Raw genomic sequence first — 14,417 nt, forward strand, 5'->3', positions numbered from 1 at the left:
GCCTGCTCATTGCAGCTTTGACAAGAAATAACAAATTAGCTATGAAGAAGGAAGTGAAACCCCAAAAGGGATGGCAGAAACCCCCGGAGGAGGATAAACGTAGATGCATCGTTTGATGAAGATATTGGATGTGGAAGCACAGGAGTGGTGATCAGAGATTGCTAGGGAGGAGCTGTGGCAGCAGGCAGCCTCGCATAGTTTCATTGCCCATGTGGTGGATGTGCAAATGGCTGAGGCTTATGCCCTGAAGCAAGGTTTCATGCTTGCAGAACATGTAGGTGCGCTAATCAACTAATTATTCAGGCGGGTTGCTTGGAGGTCGTGGAAACAACGAAGGAGAGGTGTGTGTGTGTGGGGGGGGGGGGGGCGGCAACATTTTCTCTGCCTTTTTTTTTTTGGTTCAAAACCAGCTGAAAAACAGGCCGATTCGCCAGTGGTTTTATGCAGTAAAAACTGAAAGCCAGCTCACTGCAGATAGAAGCAGATGATAACTGAAGAAGGCAGGTTTAAATAATACGTGAGGAATTCGGCACACAGGCACGAACAAGGATTCAATTTCGCCCTGCCCCGGATCTTCTCGCTACAAATCTCCACACCCGTCGCTGCATTTCTCTTCATAACTCGAATTCTGCTCGATCCCTGCTCCTTCCATATCCTAGTGCTGCTCCAGCCTCCGGGAGGTTCTTACAGGGAAGCCACTGCAGCAGGTAATCAGAAACCTCGAATCTCTTTGGGCTGTACGGGGACGGGGTGTTTTTCTCGGAGTTGTTGCATTTCTAGGGGGCGTTTTGGTGTTCCGCAGTTCCGCGATTGCTTTCTCAGTTTCTCTGCTGATGATTCTGTTCGTTTTCAACATGATGAAGAGATGGACGCGGCCAGGTTCCGAGCGGGGTTGCGTGTGCTCGCCGTTGACGAGGACCGCGTCAACCTGGTTGTCTTAAAGAGAGTGCTAAAGGTCTGCGACTACAACAATGGTGAGTGTTTCTTTTCTTTCCCCCGATTCCTATGGTCGAGGTCGAGGGCTGAGGCTAGCCAGATGATGAATCCTTTGAATTCCTTTTCATTTTCGTTTGAATCTTTGTTTCTTCCCCCCGGATTCATTGTGGTCGAACTTGAGGCTAGATGATGAATCCTTTGGGTGAATTCTGATCCTTATTTTCGTTTTCGTTTGAATCCTTGTGGTGTGATGCAGTGACGATAGTGGCAGATGTATCGACAGCACTAGACATGCTCAGAGAGAGGAAGGATGGGGACGACCAGTTTGACCTGGTCATCAGTGACTTCTTCATTCCTAATAATGGCATTAACGGCCTCAAGTTCCTTGAGCTCGTCGCCGTGGAGATGGATATACCAGTCATCGGTATATCCCTTGCTCAAACTCACCCTACTACCATTTTTATGTGCATGGCAATCTTTTGAGTTATGATGCTTCTTAGAGTAGGAAACATGATTTGAAGTAGGAGTTCTACTTGTTTTCGATATGGTTTTGGATTGACGCACTGAATAGGCCATAAATGCCTCTCTGTTAGCACCTAGCAGGCAATGTCCAGTAGATCTGTTGATTATTGTTAAGGACTCAATGTTCAGGTCCTGGTTGGCTACTAGGATAGCAATGAATGGTTGTGTGGCAATCATATGGCCTGGTCTTGGGATGCATATATCTTCAGTTGCAAACTTGTAATCAATCTAGCAGGAACTACTAGTTTTATTTTGTTGTTTGAATGAACTTTTTAAGCACTTGGGGTTAGACGAACTGACTACTTAGTTTTGTCATTTATAGTTTGACTAGCATTATGTCGTATGTTGCAACGGGTATTGTTCTGTTCACTTGAGAGTTGAGTCTTCCCTTCAGAATATATGTCTTATCTTCGCAACATTATGAGCATCTATCTTGCCAAGTATGCTAAACTGAAGTATTCCTCAACTATGGGCAGACAAAGGCAAAAGTGCAGCTTAATTCTTTGATTTGCTCATTCTGTGGTAGTTGTCCTCAGTCCTCACTAGTTGCTTATTTCATGTTCTCTGGTCCGAAGTTCAGCATTTTGCCCCTCTATTGCAACCTTACTAGGCCTGGTCTCTTTGTAGTTTGTATTAACTTCTCTTGACGTCCAATATATAACAGCCCTTGCCCTGTTGCTTGTAGCCTGCAAATTAAAAGGAAATGATTAAAAACATGATTATTTAGAAAACAATTTCGACACATATTATATGGAGCATCATCATACAGATTTTCACTTCTCTACAACTCATGAATGGTCCACATGCCTTGGGGAAATGATCTTTCTTTTTTCTAAATGAACCTGACGAACAAGCAAATTACACATAGAGAGGCAAAGGAGTAGTAGTGAAATATGTAACAAATAATTCATCAGAGTTTCCCTATGACCCTATGCTAGAATATATACATACACAGCCAACCAGTATCGAAACGTGTAACTCAACTGAAAAAAATGCATTTCCCTATGACCCTATGTGAGAGACGTCTCAGCAAGTTTTAACAGCCCCTCATTCAACTGGTACCATGAATCCTCCAGCACGCTAGTAACATCATTTTGTCCTCCTCTTAGATGCACTACTTTTTACATGTTGGCTTTATTCAAAAAATTTTTCCAAAAAATGACAATTATATATATATATATATATATATAAGATGTTTACTTCTTACCATATATATCATGGTTTGCCAAATAAATGATACTGAATGAACAAAGCTGATTTATTAGCTGAACTTCCTTGATGCATGAGTATTTCAGAACTTGCATGATGTATATGTATTTTAAAATACTTCATTGCTATCATCCCTGTACAAGATAGCGTCAGCAGATGTAGTAGTTGTAGCAGCTATGCTATCTAACCGGACGACAGGGGGTGGAGTCGGGAATCCATCGCAGGTGAAGCGCCTAGGCTGATCATCGGTGGCCAGGGAGCCTGGCTCGACCTCTAAGGTCCATGTCAATGGCAACAGGCCACCCGTTGGTCCGGACAGCATGAAGCGGATGGGCGAGGGGGCAGCAATGCATGGACGCCAGATCCAGTCGTCGTTTCGATCGGCCCCACCGCCTCGGTAGAGAGGAACTGGATGCAACGATGGAGTTGATGCTGGGTTCTCCATGAACAGACTGAAGGACCGCACACTCGGTCGGCAGCCCGTCCTTGATGACATAGGCAGGATCGATTACACAACTAGGGTATGCACTCAACACGTCATGAAAAGGATTGTTTTGCTATGGAAGATGATACAACGGCGATCTCCGGCTAACATGGATGTCATAGAAAATCACGGCACATCGAAGGAGAGGAATTAATTGGACAGAACAAGGAGGGTGGGCAACGTATCAGCGCACAACCAAGACTCACGAAGATTGAGGGGGTGCTTGATTTAATTTTTTTGTTACTAGTTTTTGTGACCGTTTCCTATTTCTCAATATTCATTTTTGGAAAGAAATAAAAGACAAATCTGAGAGAGATGAACGGGAAAGGTGGGCCATCAAAGAAAACCTTCTATTTTCTTCTTCCCATTGAAGAATAGTGTGTGTGTGTGTGCAGAGATTGGGACTGCACACCTCGGTCCTGTGCTCCCCTTGTCCGCTTCCCCCACTCCTCCTCCAGCGGGTGATGGATCCCTCTTCTGATCCCCTCCAGCGGTGGGAGTCCTCTCCGACCTTGGCACAGGGCTAGAGATCGAACTTGTGGTGGATGATTGGTTCCGTCTTCCCTCCTCCTCCAGTGATGTTGGTTTCTCCTTTTAGTTGTCTCTAAGAGTGCTCAATGCGGATTTAGCCAGCCTTCTTCTCCAATCCTGCCTTGGGGATTCATCCATGGAATTTCAAGTTGCTCACCTCTCGGGTTGATGTATTGTTTTACCCTCTCTTGCAAGAAAGTTGGCTTTCTTGTTTACAAACTTAAGAAATCCCCTTGCAAGGAATTCTCAGTTATCTTCTTCTGGGGCAATGGAGGCCCTAATTGGGTAAAAGATGTTGATCTTTGGTATCAGACCAAAAGGAAAAAATGTGGATGTTGTTTGCTATCAAGCTACTCCTTCATCAGGCAAATCTTTGGTGTTCAAATGCCTTTTGTTCCCAAAGCATTATCATGAGAATTATCTCCACTAGAATGATGGATCTCCTCCTCTCTCACTCTTCATGATCTAAACTTTGCTTGGTCCCTAAGGAAAGAGCGGCTTCAACACGTTGCCTTCTCAAGAGGTTTCAACGCCTTCTTCAAGTTTGAATTCTAGACCATGAAGTTTTCGTCACAGGCTGCTATAATCTGAGCTATGAGCATCCGATGATCCTCAAGCTCGAGCCCCCAAGGCAAAAGGATGACTTCGATTGCATGGCTAATGAGCTTCACAAGTTCTCCAGAGACGTGCATCATGTACATGTCACTAGATCAGCCTTGTCCTTTAGGCAATGCTTTTGTTCCGTTTAGCAATCCTCTAGAGCGTGAAAAGTTTCTTGGCCTGGTTTCTCATTTGGAAACTACAACTTGTCCATTTGCAAGCACAATGAAGTAGTTAATGCAAGGTATTTTGATTTGGATCGAGAAGACTAGATGATATGCTTCTTGGATTTCTAGAAGATCTATGGTACTTGGATTTCTAGAAGATCTTTACAACACCGTTGTCATTGCTAGGGTAGTTTCTACCATTGGCGTTGTGTGGTACACTAACAAGAATCTAACAACCTGGCCAAGGTCATGTTGAAAGTTTACCTCAATGATGACATGAGGATCCTAGATTCTATGAAGGTGAATGTTGGGCTCCCTCCTAAGGGTTGTTCATGGACAGTCCCCGTCTTTGCTCTGAAGAAGAAGAGTGTGCCAGAGATACTAGATGAAGAGGCATTTGTCACCTATTCCTCTAGTAAGATCAAAATATACCCCTAGTCGACTCTAACATTAGATGGATTTACACATGAACTTGGATTATGAAGTTAACCCAGAGGGTGAAGTTCAGGCTAGGATCATAGAAGTGGTGGAAAAAGTTGCAGAGCCAGTTGGCAAGGATTCAGTCTAGCATGGGATTTTAGTTCCTTCACCTATGCCATTTATCACTCTAAGAAGAAAATAGTGATCGTAAATCTTGACTTTGAAAAGGCTTTTGATAAGGTGGAACACCAAACTAACTTGGAGGTTCTCAAGCTCAAAGGTTTCACTAACAAATGGGTCAACTGGGTAGAATGCATCCTAAATTCTAGAACCTCTTCTATGTTGCTAAATGGAATTCCTAGTAAACCTTTTACCTATAAAGAGGGTTTAGATCGATCGGGAGATCCTCTATCTCCTCTTCTTTTTATTTTCACAAATGATCTTCTATAATCCATCATTAACAAAGCATGGCGGCTAGGGGTTCTGTCCCACCCTTTAAGTGAGTACTTTGTTGGTGACTTTCTAGTTGTGCAGTATGCTGATAACACTTTGCTCATCCTCTGGGCCAAAGCCAGAACCCTTTTCAACTTAAAGGGTATACTCATACCTTTCTCTAATTCCACTAGCCTTCATGTAAATTTTAGAAAGTCTCTCTTGGCGCTAATAAATATAGAAGACACCCAAGCCAAGCATTTAGCAGAAACATTTGGTTGCAAGGTTAGAACAATGTCATTCACATATCTTTGGATTACCCCTAGGCACACCATACCTAGCTTACAAGGATCCATCCCTCTTCTTTCAAGAATAGAGGGCATACTTGGAGGAATCAGAAAATTCCAAATTGCATTCACCTACCTTGGCTTACCATGGGCACCAGCAGACCTAGCTTACAAGAAATTAACCCTCTTCTTTCAAGATAGAGGGCAAACTTGGAGGAATCAACAAATTCATCTCCTATCATGGAAGGTTTATTAATTCTGGTAAATTCTATGTTATAAGCCCTACCAACTTTTTACATGTGCAATCTTCCATTTCCTCCATGGATCATCAAACAAACAGATAGAAACAGAAAGCATTGTCTTTGGAGAGGGGGCGACATCAACAAGAAAGGTTCATGCTTAGCTAACTAGGAAATAGCTTGCAGGGATTATCAATATGAAAAACCGGAATTCAACCCAACTCACTGTTTGCCTAAGCGGCCGTTTAGACCATTTAAACGTCGTGCAAATGCCACACATTGGTACACCATTTCAGTTTAATCATCCGTTTAGTCCATTTAATTGACCGTTTAGCCCATTTAATGGACTGTTTAGCCTGATTAATGGCTAAACGGCAGGTGACCGACTATTTACCGTTTAGCATTTAGGAAAACATTGGCCCTACTCGTGCAGAAATCTCATGGGTGACCCTAACCTGGACAAAATTGTATAGAAACACAGATGACCCTCTCCACGGAAGAAGCCCAGTTGGTTCTTTTTTGTGGAAAGACGTTCTCAAATTAGCTGAAGACTTTAGAACTCTAACTCAATGTATAACAAACAAAGGAAATTCAGTGATGTTTTGGCAAGACAACTGGGTCACCTCATCCCTAAGAAGTCTATTCCCCCAACTGTTTTCATTGGCAATCAAACCAAAAGGGTCAGTAGTTTACTTCCTGGAAGCTCACAAATATATAGTCTTTGACCTGCCACTCTCCTCCTAGGATTTAGACCAATTGGTTTCACTCCAAGACCTTATTTAGGGAAGGAGTTGGAGGATTAACTTAGAAGGCAGTTGGAAGTACATTTGCAACTCAGATCTCTTCTCGGCAAAGAGATAAGTTAGTTTGTTTGTAATATTTAATTATTAACTGGAAGTTGATTTTTTATAGTTTCATGCTTATGTGCGTCACAATTTGTTCACTAGAGTTAGGTGGTGTTGAGCCGACCATTTATTAGTGCTACACAAATTTTAATGTAGGACATCGGAGAAACATGGCACTGGCTAGTTCACACCATAAACGTTAAAATTTGCATATCATTGTAAAATTGCAGCTATTTGCTATACTATTATATGTCATGTTTATCCGATGGTCCATATAATGTTTTCATTTTAGTTTCATGTATGCTAATGTTTGCTCATAAGGTCAATATGAAATTTAATTGTGTTACCAGTACATTAGATGCCACCGTTTTTCTTACACATTAGATATTATCGACTTATAGTTTCATAAATTATAGTTTTTTTGTAATTAAGTCGTGCATACAAGCAATCATTTTTATATATATTACTGTTTGATTGCAAGCGCTAGTTGTAATCGAGATAATTCTTTATTTTGCTATTTTAACTCTACTATTTACTCATAAGAACTAGGTGATCTTGTCGAGTTGTCTACTTAATTTTCTGGTTTGTACTTGTCATACACTACAATTATTTTGTAATTTCTACTTGTCGAGTTGTCTACTTATGTACGCTACTATTTGTTTGTAACAGCAAGATGGTATTAGCTAGCATTACCACTTTTTCTTGTCATTTCTAGTTGCCTACAATTCTTATAAGACCTACATGCAATTGAATTTTGTGACTTGTAATATTGTATGTTGCTATTTGTTCTTAAGTGTTGGATGGCATCAAGTTGATAATTTAATACTCACCCTGTTAGCTTCTATGTATGATTTATATGTAAGCTCCACATGGTTTTCTTGTCATTTGTAGTTTTGAATATTACCGTTTGTTTGTTGTTGAGCTGATCGCTTTTTTTACTGTTTTAGTTTTACATGCTACGGTCGTAGCCCACACCTTAATGAATTTTTATTGTTTGTAGTTTTTTTATTTCTTCAAAAGTACTAGGTGATGTCGTCTTGACCACTAAATTTTGTCTTCTCTAGTTTCATATGTTACTAGTAAGCCCAACATGCAATCAATTTTTTTTTGCTATATCAAATTTTGTCCATTACCTTTTTATAGTAAGTTTCTAATTGTTGTGGAGCTATATCAACCTTTTTTTTTGCTATAAACATTAGTTTTGTAAGCACTTGATAAACAGAATCATCCATGGCATTTGTGGTTGTACATGAGTTAGTATATCTGGTCTAGGCGCAAAACCAAGATATTGCTTACACATTGTGGTTTATACTCCATTCATTACTCAATACTGTTAGTTTATAACAGGTAATTTTGATTTCATGGGGATGAGGGGAATAACTACTACATAATAGATTTGTTGAGTTTCTCTTATCAAATTATTTGAAAAAAGAAGTGACCATGATTGATACATGCCAGACGTGTGTGTCATACAATTTTTTTTCGAAAAATAAGCTAATGAAAATGAAAAGAGTACAATGTGTCAAATGAATAACACGAATGATACATAAGTGTTTGATGTCTAGTCTACCAAGCTTACTGACATGTGCATTTCGTAACTAATATTTTATTGTTCACCTCATGCCATGCAGTGCTATCTGCAAATGATGAGATGGAGACTATGGCAAAGGCGATACAACATGGAGCTTGTCACTACATGGTGAAGCCAGTACGCCCTGAAATGGTCAAGAACATATGGTTGCATGTGGTGAGGAAGAGCAAGAGTAATATAAGGAACAAAGTCAACAACAGAAATGATAATCCTAGTCAAATAGGGCAACCTGTGGATGATGAAAAGGATGATGCAAAGCACACAAGGAAGCATTGCAAGAAGAACAGAAAAGATGGAGATGGTTCTGAAAAGGATGAGGTCATATCGACCCAGAAAAAGCAAAGGGTTGAGTGGACTAGACAGCTACACTCCAAGTTTCTTGAAGCCATCAATCACATTGGCATGGACAGTAAGATCTTACTTTTCATTGTTTTTTCTATCAACATGAAGCTTAATTAATAGTTAAGTTTGTTTAGTAATAAATCTTTTGTTAATATAATTTCAGACGCTGTTCCGAAGAAAATACTCGAAGTGATGAATGTAGACGGCATCACTAAAGAGAACGTTGCAAGTCATCTGCAGGTTGTTTATATTTCTATGCTTTATTCCTATGTTTGAATTCTTATCCACTATTTTATTATTAAATATATTTGTATCAAACTCCCTCCCAGCCAATTGCCGTCTCAAACTTAATATCTATGTTTGTCACCAAAACTTGTGTTTGCAACATTCTCATGGAACTTCTGTGTGCACCACATAAATAGTTCTAGTGCCATACACACATATTGTTGAGTTTTGGCATGTGTGCAGAACCACAAACCCTCAGTGGCAATCACACATATACATTTCTAGAGTTAATGAAACAACAAAATATTTTCAGCTTTTGTTTATGTCAATTTTTTCCTTAACAAATGTACCTGTCTTTCTTGTGATTTCAGAAATTTCGTATGTACTTGAAAAAGCAAAAGGAGGGCACACTCAAGTACTCAGCATTTGTGGATGAACAACAAGCATGGCTGAATGGCAAGACACATGTTAATAGCAACATGAGTGTACCAGAATGTTCATCTACACAAATTTCAAACGAGCATCCACCATTGGGCACAAGCATGAGCTTTCCTTCATCTTGTTCTGGCATTTCCTATGCAAGCAAATTGCGTGCCAGTATTTTGGGATCAAACAAAGGTATTCCATTTGATCCTGACAGCTTCTTTGAAGAAATGGCAGGTGGTGAGCTGTTGCAGTCTCCTGAGTTGGCAAACCACCCTTTGGCTGAAATTCAATCATCGTCTACTGACCAAGTGGCTCCTTCGAGTCATTTACCATTACAGTCACCTGAATTGGTGAACCTACCATCAACTCAGATTTGGTCATCTTCTATTGGCATGTTAAACCAAGTTGCCAGGGAGCCTCCCCAGTTTACTAGTAGAAACTCCAACAACTACTGGACAACTGGTGTGTCGTCCAGCTTCCATGATGGTCAAAATGTTGGAATGTCTATTGGTCCATCACAAAGAAACAACATCTTCATGAACCAGTTGCCAGGACTAGTAGCCTCTTCTCAAAGTGTTCCATGTTCTAGAAATGAATATCATCAGAACCAAATGGCAGGAGTCATGGGGACAACACCAATGGTAAGCTTCAATGAGCAGGCAACCCTAGCACCATTCAACTTTGGAAGCAACGGAAGCTCTACAGTGATGCCAATTAACAACTTTGTTCCAGGTAGTTCTTTAAGCACTAGACCTTCATTGTCTAACCTTAAGATCTGTAATTCACTCATACTAACCCAAATGCCAAATGGTGGGGGTACAACTGGAAATCTCCCTGAAGGTGGTACCGTTGGTCATCAAACTGTTGGTGATCAAGAGAATAACAAGATTCAACTCCCCATGTCAACAAGGGAAGTACAGATTGACATGCCAGTCCAGATGCTGAATGGTGGGGCAAGTGGCAATCTACCTAAAGGTAGCAACACCGATCTGCATCCTGCTGGTGATCAAGTGAATAGCACCAATGAACTTCCCACTGCAGGAACAAGCGAGGCACAAAATGGAGCCATTGATAATATAGATGCCTTTTTTGCCGACTGGGTTAAACAAGTAGGATCTTTTTATATCAATTTCCTGTCTACTTATTTCACAATATGTTTTACATGTGAAAGTGATGACTACTTAAGTGAGAATTATCTAACTCAACTTCTTTTCTCACAACAGGATTTACTCAACGATGATGATGCTTTCTTCAATGGGATGTAAATTTAATGGGAGGAAGATGTTTTTGTATTTGTCTTTTCCCATCTTGACAAATGTATGGTTATTGTGTGTTGTATGTGCAAAATTGTGCTATTTGGAGTAGGCTAGCTAGGGCCTAGGAGCAGGTTTCAGCGAATCACATGTGTCATGTATTATAGTTATGCAGATAAGCTCTTGCATCCGCTGTAAGTTTCAACTTGGTGGGATTAGGTTTGGAGGGAGGCGTGGATCTACCTCCCCTGCTGACCCAATCTATACAATCTTTGGTTCTGAATTTGGATCAATATTTTTTCACAAAGAATAACCTATTTGTTCTTAGGGATCTTTTCTTAGTTCCTTGGGATCATAAATAGGTAATGTCAGATGGATCTAAGCTTGGAGTATGCGTTGGACAGCCATACAATTACTGTTATTTTCTCGAAATACGGATAGCCCTAATCTATATCCATGAAACAGAGAGAAAGTGTCGATATGGCGCCACTGTTCCTTGCTGAGCACAACAGAAGCAATATAGTTAAAAAACAGAAACTGAGCCAAGACTACCTTGATCTACTGGCGAGAGGCCTGCACGATCAGTCAATCACTGCTCTGGTGCGGGTTGGAGTACCAGAACCTGCACCACCCCTTCTAATTGATAAAAAGGGGAGGAGGAGATGCGCGAGAGGGAAGTCGCAGGTTCAAATCCTGCCAGCCGCGACTCTGCGCGAAAGATGCTGCGTAAATTTTTTCGGGTAGGTTTTTTCTCAGTTTTTTCTTTTGCTGAGTGTTTTTTTTGTCTAGTGTCTTTTTAGCATTCAGCAAAGAGCTCTTTGCCATTAAAATATTTCGCGAGTGCTCTTTGTTGAGTGTGGCACTCGGCAAAGCCATTGCCGAGTGCATTTGGGGCTTTGCCGAAACCAGTGGTGAGGATCATATCGGAGGGAAGGGAAGCAGAGTTTGATCAATGGATGTTGGATGGCTATTGATTTTAACAGGGAGTTATGGTGGGAGCGACGACAGCACACGCATGTCGAAAATATTCAGAGACCATCAAGGCCAGCTCTGCCCATTGCACCTTTGACAAGAAATAACAAATTAGCGATGAAGAAGCTAGGAAGTGAAACCCCGAAAGGGATGGCAGAAATCCCCAGAGGGGGCAGATTATGGTAAATGTAGATGCATTGTTTGATGAAGATATTGGATGTGGAAGCACAGGAGCGGTGATCAGAGATTGCTAGGGAGGAGCTGTGGCAGCCTCGCATAGTTTCATTGCCCATGTGGTGGATGCACTATTGGTTTCAGGTGCTTTGCCTAGTGCCTAAGACACTCGGAAGGCACTAAAACACTAGGCAAAGCCTTTGCCGAGTGTTGCACTCGGCAAAGCATAGACGGCAAAAAAATTGGAGAGTGTTTTTCGGCGGGCGCTCGGCAAAATATTTTCCGAGTGCCGTTGTGACCCTCGGCAAAAAAAAAGTGACGTGAACGGAGACCAAACGCTAACGGAGACTTTGTCGAGTGCTAACATGGCGAGACACTCGGCAAAGAAAATTAATATTTTTCAGAAATTCTTTGCCGAGTGCCCTGCTTGCAGACACTAGGTAAAGAAATTAATTTTATTTTTTTCAGAAATTCTTTGCCGAGTGCCTTGAATTGGGCACTAGGCAAAGAAATTAAGTTTTTTTAGAAATTCTTTGCCGAGTGTCTTTGCTCTTGCACTAGGCAAAGCCTACATCTTTGTCGAGTGTGTTAGTTGCTGCACTCGGTAAAGTAACTTTCCAGGTCTTTTTTTTTGTTTTTTGCATTCCAATGAATCAAAATAGTCTGTACAACACACATATATCACAAATATCACACACATATCATATTTATCACACATATATCACATTTATCATACATATCACATATAAGCAAAAGTGCAATAAGTGTATCACCAAGTGAACCAAACAATCTAAGTGCATCACCAAGTTAACCAACTATTCTAAGTCCAAGCACAAGTGAACCACTAATGCAAATCTAAGTCAGGCTAGCGGCGCCCTGATGGGTTGGTGCAGAGGCGAGGCGACGCGGTGCCGGTAGACCCGCAACAACAACTAAGAAAATTTGCCAACCTTTTGATTCGGAGAAGGCCAACAGATCTAGCTTCTTCCTGCAGAGTACATATTTCCCAAAAGGTCAGTGAGTGTCCGACCATGTCCAAGAAAATTTACAGTTGCGGGTATAAAGCAAATAAAATCCAATCCTACACACAAATGCTTTTCCCCTATGTATTACACTACCAAATGCGAGCAAGCACTTGTTTAGTGCTAATGTACATGTAAGGGCATCTACAACCGAAGAGATTAGAATCTGGCATATAGACGGTTAAAAAGACATATCATACAGCCTAGAGACAGTAAATCGTCTACAAGCAGTTTAATGGTTTGTATATAGTTAAGATCAAATGTAAATACAATTTTGTATGTTATATTGTGTTGCTATTTGCAGATATCAGATAGTAGTTCATATTTATATATGTTATTTCCAGAACTATATAGTCCAAGAAGAATTAGATAATCCAAGAAAGATAGAATAATCCAAGAATAGTAACTAAGAAGAACATGCTCGCAGTCACTAACAACCACTAGATAATTGCACGTACAAATTAGATAATTTCTGAATTGAAGAAGAACCACATACGTGCTATTTTCAGAACTTCTATTTTCTGAAATTGAACAAAACTGCAATCATACAATTTCAGTCTTCAGAAGCCACCAACGATAGTAACCTGTCTACTTAGAGACTAATCTGAACTTACATAATACCGCAGGACCATATCGCTACAAGCTACCTCATTTTGATTGATAAATCAAAGTAAGAACCGAAACAATAAAAAAAAATCAGAAGCACACCCCATCCTGCTGATAGTTGTAGATTCAGATGATAGTTTTTTTATTCTTTTTGGACCTAAACATAACTGCAATCACTGAATAGGCAATATAACAGTGGTTTTCAAAGGAGATAATTTCCGAACCCAAATAACTACAATCACTGAATAGGCAGTAAGTTCCCAAACATAAGACCTACTGCAAACAAAGAACCAGAACAAACATTCTAATAGCTCTTTCACCAGCAAATCATCTACCAAAGGACCAAGACTCCTGAATTGTGTGCATGAACTAACTATAGCTAGCGTTAATGCCCACAGATTTCGATTCGCCAATCTGCTCGACGCACAAAATAATCCATCCATATCATACACGGATGCGATAGAGATAGATAACTAGGAATTAATGTGAACATCTAACGATTCCGATGCTAACGAGCGCAGCCAAATCTGAGCCGCGGTGACGCGCAAGGCACAAATCGATCTCGAGCTGGGGTGGACCACACACCTTTTTGGGGAAATTCCCCCTCGATCGGCCGCACGCCGTTAGCCTGCCGCCGACGTCTCCGGCTCGTCCTCCGCTACCACCGACGCCGAGGCAGCTTGCTCCAGACGAGGGAACCGTGCGTGGCCGGGGGCGCCGCTGGCGGGCGGGCGCGACGGAGCGAGGGCGCCGGCTCCGGGCGGGCGCAAGGGAGAAGGCGGGGGCGCGCAGGCGATGGCCGGACGCGCGGGCAGAGGCGAGAGAGCGGCCGGACGCGCGTGCTGTGGCGTGGGAGGGCATGCGGGGCGCGGCCGGGAGTCCAAGACAGCAGGGAGGGAGGCGTGGGTTAAGTTCCCTGGTCCAGTGTTTGCCGAGTGCCCCCAACATCTGCCACTCGGCAAACTTTTTCTTTTTTGCTTTTGTGCTATTTTTTAAATAATCCTTTTTCAATGCAGGTTCTTTTTTAAAAAAATAGTCATACAGTATCTTTGCCGAGTGTCCTCTTGGTGGGCACTCGGCAAAGCCCATCTTTGCCTAGTGTTGCCCCGGTGACACTCGGTAAAGAGCTTTTAT

At 41.5% G+C, this 14,417-nt stretch overlaps 2 protein-coding genes across 2 annotated transcripts; one reads left to right on the plus strand and one right to left on the minus strand.

Annotated features, from left to right (window-relative positions):
- Window positions 227-10,521, plus strand: LOC8058416 (two-component response regulator ORR24). Its single transcript, XM_021449911.1, has 8 exons — window positions 227-274; window positions 660-707; window positions 803-974; window positions 1,193-1,360; window positions 8,304-8,672; window positions 8,769-8,845; window positions 9,202-10,365; window positions 10,480-10,521. The coding sequence occupies exons 1-8, from the start codon at window positions 227-229 to the stop codon at window positions 10,519-10,521; spliced, it is 2,088 nt and encodes a 695-aa protein (XP_021305586.1).
- LOC110431393 lies at window positions 12,270-14,204 on the minus strand. The gene is made up of 2 exons (XM_021450493.1): window positions 13,869-14,204; window positions 12,270-12,643 (listed from the first exon to the last, which is right to left on the minus strand). Exons 1-2 carry the CDS (start codon window positions 14,142-14,144, stop codon window positions 12,521-12,523), a joined length of 399 nt encoding a protein of 132 aa, XP_021306168.1. The 5' UTR covers window positions 14,145-14,204; the 3' UTR covers window positions 12,270-12,520.

This window comes from Sorghum bicolor, chromosome 10 (genome assembly GCF_000003195.3).
Source record: "Sorghum bicolor cultivar BTx623 chromosome 10, Sorghum_bicolor_NCBIv3, whole genome shotgun sequence".
In the NCBI taxonomy this organism is placed as follows: domain Eukaryota; kingdom Viridiplantae; phylum Streptophyta; class Magnoliopsida; order Poales; family Poaceae; genus Sorghum; species Sorghum bicolor.

Bases quoted from the DNA above. Each gene is read 5' to 3' on its own strand.
- LOC110431393 (XM_021450493.1), bottom strand. From the start codon at position 14,144: ATGCCCTCCCACGCCACAGCACGCGCGTCCGGCCGCTCTCTCGCCTCT. The intron at 12,644-13,868 runs GTGTGTGGTCCA...TGTACTCTGCAG, and splicing joins GGGGGAATTTCCCCAAAAAG to GAAGAAGCTAGATCTGTTGG.
- LOC8058416 (XM_021449911.1), top strand. From the start codon at position 227: ATGGCTGAGGCTTATGCCCTGAAGCAAGGTTTCATGCTTGCAGAACAT. The intron at 275-659 runs GTAGGTGCGCTA...TCCATATCCTAG, and splicing joins GTTTCATGCTTGCAGAACAT to TGCTGCTCCAGCCTCCGGGA. The intron at 8,673-8,768 runs GTAAGATCTTAC...ATATAATTTCAG, and splicing joins CAATCACATTGGCATGGACA to ACGCTGTTCCGAAGAAAATA.